The sequence below is a fragment of the Gracilinanus agilis genome, chromosome 2 (genome assembly GCF_016433145.1).
Source record: "Gracilinanus agilis isolate LMUSP501 chromosome 2, AgileGrace, whole genome shotgun sequence".
NCBI lineage: Eukaryota > Metazoa > Chordata > Mammalia > Didelphimorphia > Didelphidae > Gracilinanus > Gracilinanus agilis.
This window is the reverse complement of record NC_058131.1, coordinates 442,130,397-442,148,548: the sequence shown is the minus strand read 5'-3', so window position 1 is coordinate 442,148,548 and position 18,152 is coordinate 442,130,397. Positions and strand designations below refer to the sequence as shown.

The 18,152-nt window shown below is 36.4% G+C and overlaps 1 protein-coding gene across 1 annotated transcript in view; it reads left to right on the top strand.

Annotated features, from left to right (window-relative positions):
- The window catches only part of FRMD6 (FERM domain containing 6), a 167,830-nt gene extending 163,025 nt beyond the window's left edge, over positions 1-4,805 (top strand). The window contains exon 14 of the mRNA XM_044664740.1: positions 4,378-4,805. Within this exon, the coding sequence (XP_044520675.1) occupies positions 4,378-4,662 (285 nt within the window). The 3' untranslated portion in view covers positions 4,663-4,805. The remainder of the gene's footprint in view (positions 1-4,377) is intronic.
- The last annotated feature ends 13,347 nt before the right edge of the window (positions 4,806-18,152 follow it).

Genomic DNA, 18,152 nt, shown 5'->3' with positions numbered 1-18,152 from the left:
CAGTCTTTGTGATACCATACTGAAACTTTGACTGTTCTCATTCGTCTCAATACGCCAACGCCACCCCACCTCCTTGATACCTGGACCTGTGAGAGCTAGACTCCCACAGGGAACAGTCTGAAAAGGCTTAAAATTCACCTCCAGAAGCTTTGAGATTCCTTCCCCTCCTGAGTACTATCATTTATCTAGATTCCTTTGGTCACACCTCTGGGATTCCCCATGTTGAAGGGGATTTCCACTCTTGAGTATGGTATATACAAGCCCCATTTTGTTGTGAGTTTTTTTTTTTTTATTGTTGTGAGTCTTGATTTGACTCATTTGGATTATTATTTCCATAATTGTTTTTATCATGATGATGATGATTACTGTAATTTCTATAATTATTGTTATTTCTGAAATTACCATTTTTCCTAAAATTTATGTTATTGAATACCTGATTCCAGTTTCTGCAGTTTAACATTAAGTGACCTCTTTTTCTACATAAATAACACTTTGATGTTTTATTTGTGGATTCTTGCAAAGGGGTTATGGCCACTGCTCGATTTGCTCTTTTTCAGTTTCTTCTCTAAAAATTTTAATTTCTTTCTTTAATGCCTCTACTGAGTCACTGTTATCTTCATCTTTCCTCTGGTCACCCTTAAATATGTAAACTGCCTCTCTCCTCAATTCTTCAAGGTCCATACTAGACCATTTTGGGCAGTTGGTTTTAAAATAATCTTTTTACCACTTTACAACAGTTTTTTTTTTTTATAAACTGCCTTCTTATCTGCCTGATATCCTTTTGTCTGGAAAGATCCAGGTCTATATATCTACTTCCCAGCTCAATAAGTCTATCCATAAATTGGGAGGGATTTTCCATCATTTTTTTTTTTTGCTTCAGATTCTCAAACTTTGTCCATGTGCCCAGTCTGTCAGAACAGACTCTCATTGCTGTTAATAATGCCTCTCTAGCCTGGCATAGTTTTAAATAGTCTTGCTCATTGTTGGGGGATCACTTAGGATTTTGGGTGGGCCAGTGAATTGCTTTCCTTCCCTGAGCCTAATTGACAAGAGGGATGATTTTATTTTTCTTTCTGTCAAAAAAGCTTATAGCAAATTTTCAATATCAATCCACGTGGGGTCATATGTCCACTAAATGCTCTCTAGCTTTTTAATAACTACAATAGACTCATCTTCAAAGAAAGGAATGTTTTGTTTGAATCTCTCAATATCCTAGGGGGTGTCTAAGAGAAACTACATCTCCATTCTTATTAAAGGTGGGTAATTCCTTCAGGAGAATAGAGTTTTAGCTGAATTATTTTTGGTATCTGCCTCTAGGCTCAATGTTTGGTTTTCAGTGGAGAGGAAGAAGAGGAGGAGGTGAGCTGAGAGGGAAGGGTGGGCAGGGAGGGACAAAGGAATGAGAGGTAGGGGCATGTAAAATTTAAATCAATATCAATAACTCCAGTTATTAATTTTATGAAGCTTATTAATAATCACTTGAAGTAGGAGGAATAAAAAGGAAATAGAATTATAAAAACCTAATTGTCTAACAAAATTAAGACCACGTGAGTAAGTTCTCCTGCCTGGCTCAAAGCCAGCTTCCACAGCCTCAATCAGGGGAACAGCAGAGAGAGGGACAGGGTCACACAAATTTTATCTCTAAAACATAAGGACAGTAATGTGAGAATGAAAGTGAAACGCTGGGATTTAGAGTCCTGGCAAACAGATTCTAATTATACAGGCAGGAGAGGTAATGGATTGGTAAGGGGTTGGGAGGGACTGGGGTAGAGGAGGAAGAATGTGGGTGGGTTTGTGTAGTGGGCAGGGGAAAGCTGAGCAAGGTAAGAGAGAAGATGGCTATGGCAAGAACAAGAGACTGGCAGGATTAGATGGTGAGGGGGTGTTTTGAGATGGATGGGGGGGTTAGGATTGAGTAGGGGGAGGGACAGGTTGAGTATGAGCAGAATTATGTAGGGCAGGATGGGACGGAGACTGAGTCAGCTCTGATAATGAGGGAGGGTGGAGAGATAAATCTCTCTTCTTACTCTGGGAGTTCCTCAGACTTTTCTCAATGCTTTTTATATAAGCCTTGAGCTCCCCCAACCTCTCCTCCAGCTTCTTCTCAAGGTGAATTTTTAGTTACACTCTGAGTTCGAACAAATCATTGTTCTGTTTCTTCCTGAGAAAAAATAGGTGAAATGACAAGTATAAGTCATATGTCATATGTCATAATCATAATCATAAGTATAGCTAGGAACAGTGCTATATAGAGCCACTGTGAAAAGTTCAGTGGCATAATGAGCCACTTTAGGTAGACCAGAAACAGTATTTTCACAATTTGGACTATTTTTCTAAATACCATTTTCAATTGTCTATGTAGTAATTATCAATCTAATTAGTGATATTTCTTGCAATTCTGATTTTTATCAGTAGATAGCACTACCCTAGTATGTAGTGGCTAGGAGTTAGTCAGGGTGTGGTCTTTTTAGGGACTGCAGAGAAGAAAATTTCGTATAAATACAGAGGCATGCCCTTAATCAACTAGCCTCAGGCTAAAAGGAGTGTTAACTTTCTTCACTCTCACTTATCCCCTATAAGGAATTAAATTTATGGTTTGACTAAATATATGAGAATTCTAAGATAATATTGTGGTCTCCGATTTAAAATTAATACAGCTTGAGTCAAAATTACTTTTAACAGCTTTATTTACAAAAAGATAGAAAGGATAAATGTAGAGAAATGTAAAAAGAGGGTAGAGAAGATATCTAGCCTATCACACTAAATGTTAGTCCAGTGTCCAGCTCAGCTCCAGCAAGGATGATTAACCTTCAGCAGGAGGATCTGGTATTTAATTAACAAGGGTTTCACCCATGTGACCTTCTCCAAGAGGGGAAGGGCTCTCCAGAACTAATCTCACTGATCTCTCCAGAAGCCAGGAAAAGAGGGTCAGCTATTCACTCACCCAAAACGAACTCCAAAGGAGAAGATCCAGGAGCAGTCTTACCAGAAGCAGTTTAAGAGCCAGAGTCCCAAGCCAAGCCAAAGACTCAAGCTGAAGCTCCCTTGGAGAGGAAGTTCGGCACTTTTTATAGTCCTTTTTCCATGTCACTTCCTGTCCCTTCCTCCACTTTATGGGAGCCAATTGCAATCTTTTCATTTGCTTAGCACTACCTGTCAGTGGCCTTGAGTTGTCACCCACTCAGGCAAATCACTTGTGAACTCTCATACTTAGTGACTGGTAAGGTACTAAGTAGGGGGTACTTAAGTTTTTGATTGATTAACTTAAAAGTTGCTGATTGATAGACAAAGAGATTTTGATTCACTCTTCACAGTTAACAAACTGTTAAGGACTTCACAGTTAACAAACTGTAAAGAAGGTTAAGAACTCCTTTTTTAAAGAGACCCTATCCCTTTTCCAGGAATAACTGATTAAAGATACTATGCTGTATTTTATGAGTGATTTGAAGACTAATACTGATCATTCCTGATTTCTCACATATTTTTCATTGGACACTTCCTAGCTGTGGGACCCTGGGCAATTTACTTAACCCCAGTGGTCTAGCTCTTAACCTCTTTTCTACATTGGAACTGATACCCAGTATCAATTCTAAGACAGAAAGTAAGGGTTTTTTAAAAAGAGGAAGAAAAAAATAAAGTAAGAGAGATACATATAAGTACACATGTAAGTTTTTCCTTTTCAAACAGATCACATTTATTAACAATAAGATGTTAATAATCATAACTATCCCAGTCCTAACTGTGGTGGAGTTTGGAGTTTTTTTTGTTTGTTTTTATATACAAGTGACTGGTCATTTACAGAAATATCCAATAATTGCATATACAGAATATCTTAATTCCAAGAACTTGTTTGAAGTTGTATCTGCAACACTTGAACTTTTTTGCCCAATTAATTTTTTTTGAGCCAACAGCATTCACATTCCTGTCTCTCATGACTCTTGCCTGGTAAAAAACTTGAGGTAATGATTGTTCTGCTGGTTCAAATGATTGGTCTAGTTCTGCCTCTAGAAAAGACACCAAGAGATATCATGTGTCCTGACATTTGTTGTCCTTTTTTATATCAAACAACAAATCTAAAGACCTCCTTTTCCCTGGATACCCTGTTATAGTTCTATTCTTCCTAAATTTATCTAAAGCACTTTTAAACTATTTTTATTTCTACTTAAACCATTACTTGTATTAATGAAATGTATAGTCTTTATTCTAATCACTGCTTCTTTCTGTTTTTGAGAGATGATCCCATTGTTGTTTATTTGTGTTTACACTTGTCATTATTTTATAAAATTCCATTTTATCTTTGTCTTTACAGACCAAAGAGTAGTAAACCTTTTACATGTGATGTCTTACAATTGTTATTGTGTGTGTTTGTTTTTACAGGCTACCTGTCGAAAACCAAAGACTTCCACTGATCGTCATAGCTTAAGTCTGGATGACATCAGACTTTACCAAAAAGACTTCTTGCAGATAGCAGGTCTGTGTCAGGACACTGCTCAGAGTTACACTTTTGGATGTGGTCATGAATTAGACGAAGAAGGCCTCTATTGTAATAGCTGCTTGGCTCAGCAGTGCATTAATATCCAAGATACTTTCCCAGTCAAAAGAACAAGCAAATATTTCTCTTTGGATCTCACACATGATGAAATACCAGAGTTTGTGGTTTAAAACAGCATGAGTACAGTAGGAATGCTGCTTCAGGAGAGAGATTATTCAAGTTGATTCCTCTTAAGTTTCTTATGCCATATTTCTCGTACTTTACTCTCTCACACATTCTTCCCTTCCCTTCCCCCCCACCTTAACTCTTTCCCACTCTATATAGTTTTCTTCCTAATGATTTAAGTGCATAAATCTTTATAAATCTTTTATACTTTAATACTATCCACTCAGAGGTTAAAGGCAAAAACAAAATTGTGCGTGAGGTCCTCTCAGTTTGGACTGGTCAGTTGGAAAGAAATTCTGTTTCAATTTTACATGCAGAACATTAACTATTTTTTTCCCATTTTCCATAAGCACAATACAATTGTCTTGTCAAGATACCATTGACTCTTTTATAAACATTGCCGTTCTGTGGCTTCTGCCTTCTTAACATAGGTACTAGAGAAAGAAGTGGTTCTAGCAAACCAAAGATCTGTAAATAGAGACAAATATAAAATAATATCTAGTGGCCTGTCTAGTAGACCTGAAATGTAGTTATAACTTGTGAAACAAGTTGCAGTAAACAGACTTCTCTATTCAGTGATATACAATCATAGCTCTTCCAAAATATTCCAGAATTAATTTGAGAACTTACTCAAAAAATTTTGCTCAAATCTTAACACGTTTTATGATGTTTACAAAACAGATTTCTGTTCAAAAAGACTAGGAAAAGAAGTCTGAAGTACATTTCTTATTTGTAAATGAACAATGACAGATCATTATGATGCCATAATGTTTATTCAAATTACCTTTAAGAGATGCCTGTGTTATACATATATAAATATATAGGCTTGTGTATGTTTATATGTTTCTAGAGCTTGTAGATTTTTTTTCACTTAGTATATTGTATAGTCCGTGCCTGCATTTATTTTTACTACTTAGAAACAGTAAGTTTTCTAAGTTCTAACTTCGGCGATTTGGAATCATGATGTTACATAAGCACGGTTTTCCTCTTGACCCTTTTCATATAGAAAACTATTTTGATGTATTTTTGAAATGTCTTATCTTGGAGAAGACCTAAAATAGGGAGAATATTATTCTTACTATTAGCCTTGAACAAATTTTAAAACTAACCACTAAGCCATTTTCATAATAAAGTATAAGCAAATCAGTATAGTTGTGAACTTGCCTCTTTGCAGTAAGGTCAATATGTTGCTGAAATAATGGTAAAGAAATCTTCTTGGCACAATGCCTTTTTATTGAAATATTTTTAAAATAATAGCTTAATATTCTGCAGACCTGTTTGATCATATTTTGATATGCCATTTTTTCTATCTGGCATGTTTTCTTTTAAAAATACATTTATCTATATTCCAATGTATAATTTTATATAGAAATATGATATTTTTATATAAATTTAGTTCTAAGATAAAGAGTTGAAGTACAGCAAAACTTATTTGATATGACTCTGGCATGGGAAGCAGTATTAAGGAACAACCCTATATGTATTGCTGTACCTCATGTATTTGTAACTCTTGAGGCTTTCTTTACAAGCACATGTGGTCAATTTATATATAGCTTATATACATGTCAAATTATTTTAATTGAAAGCTTAAAGATGGAAAAATGCTCTGTATTCATTAAAATATTTGCTCTTATTCAAATGCATTAATTAACCAAAGTTTCAGATATCCAGATTTGCAAAACTATCTGATCTTCTGTTCTCAAGTGGCAGTGTGCAATATGAAAACATTAGTTTATATCAGCTTTTCATATGTCATCAAACAACTTCTTTTTCCAGAGAGAGGATTTATAAAATAACAGTGGCAAAGCTAAAGTTCTGAGGGACATTATATGGCAAATTTCATTGACATTTGATATTTGTTTAGAAACATAGGAAAAATATAACTATTAAATGCAAAGAGTGGTTTATGCTTTGCATTCTCTACACTTTAATTAGCATCAAGTGTATCCACCCTCATTTGTTTATTTGGCTCAACTTTTTTCTAATTGACTTTATAAGCTTTTTTTCTTATGCATATGTTGATCATGATGTGTGCTTTTCATTTCTCTAGTTGACAAATAGCACTGTTTGCAAGGGAAAATGGCATATGGAAAACCCAACTTGAATATTCTATATTTTTTGCATTTGAAAATTCTGGTTTAAAAATTATAAAACTTATTTATACTGCATCTGATTTTTTTAACTCATAACTGGTCAGTATACAGATTTGATTTATATTGCTTTTTTAAATGGACATGTTTGCAACAATGAACTTTATACCTAAACAAGTTGCAAATAATCCTTTCTGTGAAAGGATCATCATATCAGGATGATAACAGAAAAGTGTTTAAAAACATAATTGAATTATTTTGTAACAAAGTTTGTTGTGTGTGCCTTTTATGATATTATTAGGAATTCAATAAAATGTTTGCATTTAAAGTCTCCTTCTCCTGGGGGTCATTTAAGCAAGGAACACAGTTTGTAAAACTTATCCTCCCTGAACATTTTTGTTCAGATTCAACAGAGTACTATAATCATTTATTCCAATCAAGGATTTCATTCATGTAGTAAAACCCAGAGAATTCATGTGCTTTCCTCTAGCCTAAACAAAAATCTCAAAAGTGTCCTGTAGACATCTGAAATTCAGCATTTCCAAAACAGACTCATAATCTTTGCCCAAAAATCTTCCCCTCTTCCAAATATCCCTATTACCACCAACTGCACTACTACCCAAGGTTCACAATCTCTATGTCTCCTTCACTTTCAAAAAAAAAAGTATAATTCCTAGGTTAATTCACTACCAAATTTTATCTTTTCTATTCACATCATCTCTCATATATCCAATTTTATCCCCTCACATAGTTATTACTTTAGTTCTACGCCTCCTACCCGGAGTATTATGAATAATCTAACTGGTCTCCCAGATTCAACTTCAGTCTCTCCAAGATTCTTTTTTCTAAAGCATAGTTCTGAGCATGTCACCCTCATCTTCCTCCTCAATAAACTACAGTTACTTCCTAGTATCTATGATCAAATATAAATTCCTTTGTCATTAAGAGTTCCTCATAACTGGATCCACTTCTACCTTGCCAGTTTTCTCATATTTTACTGTCTTCCAAGCACTGGCCTACTTAGAGTAATATAAAAATGAGTACTTAAAATAACTTAGAATTACTCAAAGACAACACTCATCTCTCCACTCCATTTCTTCACTGTTCCTACCACCATGCCTGGAATGCTTTAATTCACCTCTGAGTTGCAAAGGGAATTTCATCCCCTCCCCCTCCTGGATTGCCCACCTGTTCATCCCATTTTTTTACATGCCAGCACTGAGTCCATGAACTCCATGAACTTAGATAAAAGGGTGTGGGTGGAGCCCACCTGGGTCTTTTTGGCTCACTACTTCCGGGAGCTAGCAGGGAACTGAGGGAAAATCCTGCAAGATGAGCTACAGACTTTAAGAGACTTTAAATCTATGCTTATCTATCCTTTCTATTTCAAGTGATTATTAATAAATTTTATAGAAAATAATAACTTGGAAAATATTTTAAACCTAACAGAACGGCAATCATTATAGGAAAAAAGAATTCTTAATTTTCTCTTGAGATAGTCGTTAAGTATTGAGTAGGGTGACTATTAAAAAGATGGGCCTGCCTGCTCCATCTACTTTCATGTGCCGGACATACCCTTGCAGAGAGAGATAAGCTGCTCCATTTCTGCACCTGCCACAGGGATTGGTAAAAACCTCCCAGATGTGGTTCCCCCCACCCCCATTTTTTTGCTTTGAATAAGGGTGGGGTGTCAGAAAAAGGAACCCAATCCTTGAGGTTTGCACAGATGGGCCTAGGTTGAGCCGCACCAAAAATCCTCGTGAATCCCAGGCGGCTCTGGGACCCAGCAGGAACTCCTAATCCCTGACTCCCTGCACCTCCCCCCAGCGCCAAACCCCTGGGGAAGCCAAGTGGGCTCTTAACTCCCGCTGGGCTCAGAACAGCACAGCGCAGGGAACTAACCCAGGAGGTGCTTCCTGGCTGTGCGAGGGTGGGGCGAGAGGAGAAATTGAGGTGTTGGCTTCCATGAGAGACTCCTGTACTGTCCTCTGAAAAACTGAGAGCCAGATCTAGAGAGGGGAGGTCCTTGGTTCAAGGTCTGACCTCAGACAATTGTTTGGCAGAGCCACTGGCTGTTAGGAGCTCCCTACCAAGCGCCCCTAAGTGCCAGCCTTCCCCAACCTTGAAACACTTGGCCACTGGCTTTACCTCTGGGGGAGGGGTAAGGGCCAAACTTTTACAAGGAAGTTTTTTCTCCCCCCCCACTTCAAACATTCCTTAAAGACTGACCACGCCCCCTAGGGCTTATCTACAACCACACTATTTTTTTTTCTCTCTCTCCCTAATCCTTACTAAACCTCACCCTTAGAGAGTGCCCAACCCTCTAGTGTCCTACTCCACAGGTGTAACTCCACCCACAGGACAGAAGTAAAAACTGTAGGCAATTTAAAACATTACTAATAATAATAATCTAAAATGATAACATTACATTGAACAAATTTAAATAAAAGAATTATGAATAATTAAATAATAATATTGAATTAAATTAAAACTGAATTTATAAAACTAAACAAACCAAAATTAAACCAAATTAATTCCTTGCAATATTAAACATAATAATCTTGGAACACAATATTAATAATACTATCAATAACAATAATTATTACTTATTAACTAATTAGTAGCAAATAGCTATTATTGGTTATTAATAATAATTATTAATAACGATAGTTGTTTATTAGTGTTGGCTATTATTAATTATTAACAACAACAATAATTAAATATATTCATTATTGGTACTATTGCCATGAAACAATTACTTAGTGCCTTACATTAGCTTCTTATTTAACCCCACTCTCGTTGCCTTCCACAATAACATTGAAGAAATTTGTGTCTCCATTTTTCATGTTTTAGGAACCTTTCATTGTGTAAATTGACCATTCAGCAATACTCAGACTAGCTTAAATAGGCAGATTAAGATAGTCAGACTAGTTGCTGTGGGAAATACTGCAACAAATCAAGGGAAATCAAGAAAAATTCCTCCAGATTCACCCCTGCATAAACTTTTAAATTCTTGGGGTGATCCTAATCTTCCTAAGGAGGATTGGATGACAAAAAAGGAAGCAAAAAAACTTTGCAAAGCCTGGATGGACAAGTCCTATACCTGGCCAAAGTATGGTTCCTTTCACTTCAAGATCTTAAAAGATTTAAAGTTAGCCATTAAAAACAAAGATTCCAATGACTGTAAAGACTCCACAGATTATAAATACTGGCTCTTGTGGGCATATCATGTTGATAAGAAACCACTCTTTCTTTGGAACCAGACCATTCTGGCTTACCTCCTTCAGTTCCTACTCCTGAACCCTTTATTAAATCTAGCAAGAAACACACCCTATCATCCCACCTGGACTGTGAGAAAGTTTCTCCTCCTACTGACACAAACCAGGACTTGAACCCTTTGGCCCCTTCTCCTGTCAGACCTTGCTCATCCCCACACCTCCCATCTCCTTTCCTCCCAATCTATCTCTCTACCCTTACTTGCCATCTGACTCTCAATCCCACTACCCTTATCCTGGAGAATTTCCTCCTCCTCAATACCCAGTCCCCACCCATTTTCCCTATCCCTACCCATACCATCCCCATCCTTATTTTCTTGGCCATCCTTTTCCTTACACTTCTTCCCTGGATCAATCCCATCTACCTTACTATGACTCATCCTTTCGACCTCACCCATCCTACTATATCTCCTCCTCTCCTCCCTGCCCTCCACCCCAGTCCTTCCTCATTCCTCCTCTCCTCCCAATCCCCAACCCCACCCCATTCCTCTTTACCCTGTCCTCAGTCCCACCCCCTCCTCTTCACCGCACCCCCAATCCTTTCACCCTGCTTGCCTATCCCCTAACCACCCTCTCCCTCTCTGCATACCCACTCCTCCCCTTCCCCTACTCACTCCACAACAGCCCAAGCAACCCACACAAGTCAAGCTGCAGTTGTCACAGACAATTCAAATAAAGGCCTCTTCCCTCTCAGAGATGTTCCTACTTATAAAAGACATGGAGACTTAGTGAACATTAGACATCATACCCCTTTCTCTCCACAAGATATTGAGAGATTCAAAGAAAGAATTCCTTCCTTCGAAAATGAGCCCATGGTAGTCATAAATAAAGTTGAAAGCATTTCCGGCACATATAATCCCACATGAATTGATGTGGAAGATCTGCTCCAGGCTTTGCTAATAGAAAGGGAAAGAAACAAGATTTTTTTTTCTCTTGTTAATCAGGCCCAGGGAGAGGAATCGACTCATTGGCCAAGTGAAGATCCCAAATGGGACCCAAATTTAGAGCAAGATTACTTACAATTATGCCAGGCTAGAAATGCATTACTAAAAGCAATGAGAATTTGTTCTGATAGGCCCGGTATGTGGACTAAATCCGAATATCTAAAGCAGAAAGATAATGAAAACCCCTCCCAGTTTATGGATAGGCTTATTGAGTTGGGAGGTAGATATATAGATTTAGATCTTTCTAGGAAAAGAAATATTAGACAAATTAGGATATAATTTGTGGAAAACAGTTGTAAGGGAGTTGAGAATTATTTTATGACTAGCTGTCCAAACTGGCCTAATATGGACCTCGAAGAATTAAAGAGTGGCAGTTTATGCTTTTGAGGGACATAAGGAAAAGGAGAAAGAGAACACTGATTTAATGGAAACATTAAGGGAGGAAATAAAAGAATTAGCTGCTAAACAGAGAGAGAAGGCTAAAGAGAACACTAATTTATTGGAGACATTAGGGAAGGAAATAAAGAAATTAACCAAAACAGATGGAAAGGCAAACCACAAAACAACTACTAATATTATTTTTGTGGAAAGGTGGGTCATGTAATTATGAATTGTAAGAAGAGAAATCAGGAAACTAGAAATAGAAGCTTCAGGAATAATGATAATAATAGGAGAAACAGAAATTCGTTTTAAGATTTAATTTTGATTTTAAGTTTACATATTAATCTAAATCTATCACATTCCATTATGCTGTCACTTTCAGTTACTGTGTTTTAGCTATTAGCTATATGTTCTGTTGCACCATCTTTATTTGTACTCTCCCCCTATGACTAGACTGGTGATAACACCATTGTGAAAGCCCATAAACACCTTGCACAATTTTCCCCCCAGTGGCAAAACCATAACTCCTTATGTATGCTGGTTTGTCACCTGATCCATTAAGGTCATATGTTGCTTATACAACCTTTTGTTCTTTTTTTGCTTTTGTTAATTGTTACATAGATGATGATGGATAGATTCCATCAAACTAGTTTCAACCTGTATGCAAGTTTTGATGAATTTAATGACCTAATAATGGAATATTATTATGCTATGAGAAATTAAAAGCAGGATGATTTCAGAAAAAAAACTGAAAGACTAAAATAAAGTGATGTAAATTAGTGAAGTGAATCAAACCAGAAGAACAATGTACACAATAACAGCAATATTGTTTGTTGAATAAATATGAATGACTTAGCAATAGTGATCCAAAGACTCATAATGAAAAATATCATCCACCTCCAGAGAAAGATCTGATGAAATCTGAATGCAGACCAAAATATGCATCTTTCACTCTTTTTCTTCTTTTTATTTTGTTCCACAAAATGACCAATATGGAAAAAATGTTTTAAATGATTGCACATGTAAAATTTATATTTTATTTTTGCTTACCATCTTAGAGAGGGGAGAGGGAGAAAAATTAGAACTCAAAATTTTTTAAGTGTTCAAAATTGTTTTTACATGTAATTGAGGGGAAAAAAATACAAAAATAAATAAAGAAATATAACCTATAAGGGAGTTTGGAGCTTTGATTCTAATCTGTGAAGTTTGTGTTTTATCCTGGGGCAATAAGGTGCCAACAAAGACTCTGGATCAGGGAATGAAATGGCCATATGTAGATAGATAGATAGATAGATAGATAGATAGATAGATAGATAGATAGATAGATAGATAGATATACATACATATATATATATATACACACACATTAGGTAGATTATTCAGGCAGCAATCTAGAGGATGAACTAAAGAGATAGGGTAGGGGGCCAATTAAAAAATAGTTGTAATAATCTAGTCAAAAGGGTTTAATAAGAGCAAAGTAAACATCAAGGGTATATATAAAGATATATATTTTTAAATTCATAGAATCCCACTTAAGTCAGATTTTTCCTCCAAAAAAGTTGTGCTCTCTCCAATCACAGTTTTGACTCTAATCCTAATCCTAAAACTATCCTTAAACCTGGACCTAACATGAGCCTGAACCAGAACTATAAACCTGACCCTAATCCAACCCTAGACTTCACTTTAACCTTTATTCTCACCCTAACCCAAACACTTAACACTATTCCTTTCTATAAACGTAACCTGAACCCTATCCCAAACTTTAGCCTTAACTCTAAGTCTAATAAATGTTGGAGGGGATGTGGCAAAATTGAGACATTAATGTACTGCTGGTGGAATTGTGAATTGGTCCATCCATTCTGGAGGGCAATTTGGAATTATGGACAAAGGGTTTTAAAAGAATGCCTGCCCTTTGATCCAGCCATACCACTGCTGAGTTTGTATCCCAAAGAGATAATAGGGAAAAATAATTGTATGAAAATATTTATAGCTGCACTCTTTGTGGTGGCAAAAAAAATTGGAAAATGAGGGGGTGTCATTGATTGGGGAATGGCTGAACAAATTATCTGGTATCTGATGGTTATGGAATACTATTGTGCTGAAATGAATGATGCACTGGAGGATTTCTATATGAACCGAAAAGGAATTGATGCAGAGTGAAAAGAGCAGAACCAGGAGAACATTGTACACAAAAAGCAATGATCCAGAACAATCCAGAGGAACTTATGAGAAAGAACGCTATCCACATCAGAGAAAGAACTATGAGAACAGAAACGCAGAAAAAAAAACCATGATCAATCATCTGGTTCGATGGGGATGTGACTGGGGTTTTGGCATTAAAAGATCACTCTATTGCAAATATGAATAACATGGAATTAAGTTTTGAACAATGATACATGTATAACCCAGTGGAATTGTTTGTCAGTGCCAGGAAAGAGGAGGGAAAAGGGGTGGGAAAAAATGATGAATCATTTAACAATGGAAAAATATTCTAAATTAAAAATAAAATAAAATTAGAGATTTCTATTCCCAAATTTAGACAAAAACATGTTCAGGACAACATGTTGACACTTAGACTGCTCGAATGTTGACTGATTTATGCAGTGTTTAAGGTCTCATCTTAGACTTGAAACTTAACTTGTTGTCATCCCCATAGCTTGAATCCATACTCATGACATTTGGATATTCAACTAATATTCCCCAAAACTCAAAATTTCAGTGACCAGATACAGTTGATTGCATTCTCTGATGCATGTTCCCATGGAAAAAGGTTGATGAGAAAAGGGAGAAATTGCAAGAAAACTCTTTTTCAAAATAACACTTTCCCATTTCAATACCCAGATTTTTCTTTCATAGTGCTTACAGTACTATAGTATTGACTCACTGTGTTATACCTCAGATATTGACATTTGGATTCCTAGATTTTGACTCCCAAATGTGCTTGGTGTGCCTCTCAAATGTCCCATTTCAAAATTGGAGATTACCACTCCCAAACATAGACAAAAATATATTCAGGGCATTTATACTGCCCAAATGTTGGTGAGTCCTTTTCTGGTTTGGGTACCTCAGGTTGGACTTGAAACTTTTTCCCCTGTCATTCCCATATTTTGGTTTGATATTTGATATTCGGATTCCAATTTGTATTCTCCAATTCCAAGGTTTCAGCAATCAGAGATATAACCTTTTCTGATGCAAGTCTGTTGTATTGGGGAAACTGTAGATATCAGGAGTCTGTGTCAATGTAGTCTCCCTAATTCCTTTAGTCTTTGGAGGGACACACACACAAGCAGACTTGACTGGAAGGGATGGGCAGGATCTTGTGAAAGTGCTCCTTCACTTCCCCCCTCCCACTAGGCAGATGGAAAGTCAGTTACAGTTTGGTAATGGTGGACAAACTGATTTGTTAACTCCTGGGCCAAGACAATAAGAAAAGAAAGGCTAAACTCCTAAAGATGATAACTTTCTTCGAATTATTTTCCCATAGGATAGGACTGGTGAAGCTTGTTGTCCTAGAAGCTCACTGGCTCAGAGAATTAGGATAACTTCAGGGCTACATGTAGGAGGAACTTGGCCTAAGGATGTTGTGAGTATATCCCATATATATATATAGGCCCTGTTCCCAGTGGATAAAGGTTTAATGATAAGTGGGAATGGGAAGGAGGGAGATGGATCAGGATTGATAAGGTAAGAGAAGTTCTCTAAAGTTATGTCAAAAGCAGCCCCTCCCCCAAAAGGGGGTAAGGTATCTTGAATGACTGATCTGCTCTCTAACCCTATAAATATTCTTCTTCTAAATCAAGATAGCTAAACTAGACTGTGATATTGTTGAAGGTCTAACCAAAGTAAAACAGCTTTGGCACCAAGGGCAGAATGGTTCTGCTCAGAGCCACCCAGATTATCCCTCTGCTCAGATTCAAGACCCAGGACCCAAGAACAGCAAGCAGGGTGACCAGCCTTTTTATACCTGGACTCCAACTGCCTTTAACTGCCCCCTCTCTTAGAGTTCTGGGTGGCACTATGGAATTCTGTGATGTAGCCTGAACCCCTCTCTGAAGCTTGAACCCCTCTCTGCAATATGGATCTCACAAGTCACAACAGCTAAGATGACAATTCTCCGAAAATAGCTTAGGAAAATTTCTTTTCCTTATATATAATTTGCAGGTTCCTGAGCAGTTTAAGTCACTCAAGAGAAGCTCTGGGTAAAATGAATCTTTTTTTATTTGTTTGCCAATTATTTCAATCTTTTTTTTGTTGGAGGTTGAATCAAAAACAGATTGAAAGAACAGTGAAATAAGCAAAGTTTGAAAAGAATTAGTCTAGTGTTAAAGATACAGGAGTATGAAAGAGATCACACTCAGTTTTCTTTCTTCTTTTCTCTAAGGGATGGAGTCTGAATTGAAACCCAATTCACTAGAGAATGAGTTTTCAAATTCTATATGAAACTTTCCTTTTAAAACCCCCCAAAATGGTAAAAAAAGGAGTGCAAACTGTTGTTAAATTCTATAAATATTAAAAATGATAAAGGCTGGTATAAATATATAAATTCGTATTTTAATTAAAGCCATGCTGATAGATAAAATCATTAGACCACGTGCTTGTAAGCATTCAAAACTGCCGCCTCCATTTTGTTTCCTGTCTCCTGGAAGAGCCTACTCGCAAAAGAGAGCCACTCCCTCCTAACCCAGGAGATTTAAACCCTCTCTGCGTCGATGTAGACCTCCCCATGCCCCCAAAGACCCGGAAACGGAAACCCGTTGGACCACGGGAAATGTAGTTTGATACATTTCCCAAATTTCACTTTTACAATTCCCCGTGAGGTCCGGCAAAAAAAAAGGTTAGTCCTTTTTTCTTCGCTGGACCTGTAAAAATAAACAACTTCTAAATTTTTCAGGAATTTGGGGATAAAAGAAATAGATGAACAAATGGTTAAAATTAGCCGCATTGACAAAAAACCAATTTGGGGGCTGTCCCCCACTGGCATAACAGTGTACAATTAAAACAATGCATACAACTCAATTTCAACTCCCCATAGTTCAATCAACTGCACCCCAAAGTTCAAAGTTTGGTCTTCATGGTACAGTGAAGGCTTTTCAGACATCTTCATGTGTCCTCACCAAAACAAGTTCGTTGTCTGGATTTTGGGGAGATGGCAAGATCCTTATCCTGAAATTATTCTCAAAAGAATTTAAACTTTACATTATAGATTACAAAACATACATTTTCTTCTAAGATTTATACAATTTAATATTCAATTCCCCGTGAAATTACTCCTAAAAGAGTTAAATATACATATATTTTTACATTATCGAATTTTAAAAACTTAACAGATATCCCCGTGAGGTAAATCTTAAACACACCTTTTTTCTAAAAAAAAAATACCTCGGGTCAGCTAAGGATGAGTGGCTGAGTCCTGGGGGTTATATGAAGTCAATTGGCAAAATAAAAAGAATAAAATTCAAGAAAAAAGAAGAAAAAATTAACTTGTAAATGTAAAATGTGCAAAAATCTAGGGAAAATAAACTTAGACCTTTGAATGAAGGCCTAATTAAAGTGACTTCAGCAGTGTGCAATTACCCATCCAGGGCCAGGACTAAAGGGAAATGTCTCTCTCTGATCTGACTTATCATCAGCTTTTTAGGGAAGTGAGCCAAATAAATAACCAATCTTAGGTGCTTTCTAGGAATCTAAGTCGAAGGGACCCACGTCCTCTAAAGTTTTAGAAAAGACTGGGACTCCAGGACTCAAACCCAATTTCCACACCCTAAAGTATTGGCATAGAACTGCAGCAGTTATGCAGATCTTAGTCAGTCAAGTCTCTGACCATGTGCTTTCTTTAGCACTATTAATGGCTTTCATATTCCCTTCTGGAATCAGAGAGGCATTTAATCACAGTCCTATAGGCTCAGGTATTTGCTGTAGAATTAGAAAAAGGATAAATAATGATTATATATGTACTTCCAGTACAAGATGAGAAAAGGGAAATCAATTTCTCATTAGAAAAATGTTTTAAAAAATCAAAAATATATATATAGCTTAGAATTAGAAGGGTTATGTTACCCAAAAATGAGACTTTCTGTTGGAGAAAGTGGGTTTTACAAAATAGCAGATTCACAATGCACATTCAAATAGAGTACCATTATTTCCAATAGCACATTTCAAAACAATAAACAGTGATGTTTAAAATTATATACTTGTTACAACTTTTAACCCTTGGCAAATGCTGTTATTGCTTCCATAGCAAAGAATATACAGGAGCTCCTTGACTCTCTGTATTTAAAAAAAATCCTGGGTAGGAAATGCTTCTAACCCATTTAAGGCAATAATATCTCTTATAATAAAATATATAAAAGCTTTATCCTTTAAGACAACAATTCTTAAGGATTTAAAGTAAAAGTTAAAAAGATCTCTTGTAAAATTACAAGGTAATATTTAAAGCATGGAAACTTTCAAGGTTCTTTGCAATTACCAAGACAGAATAAATTTTAAAGACATGTGCTCTATAAGATGTTCATAGGTGGTACATATAACCGCATTGCTTTTGATACAGTAAGCTTTAGGTAAATTAGTAAATATAATAACATCATAAGCAGAAACTTCATTAGCGTAAAATGATTCAGTGCAACAGGAAAATCAACGAAATAAGCAAGATCAATTTACAAAAGTAATTAGCAATATACAGTAAGATACAGTCTTTTTAAAACAGAAATAAAGCTCATTCAGTTCCGAGGTTTTAAAAGTTCACCCCTGGTTTCAATTTAAGGTTCTTTTGATTGAGTTCTGCTGAGTTTAAGGGTTTTTTTTTTTT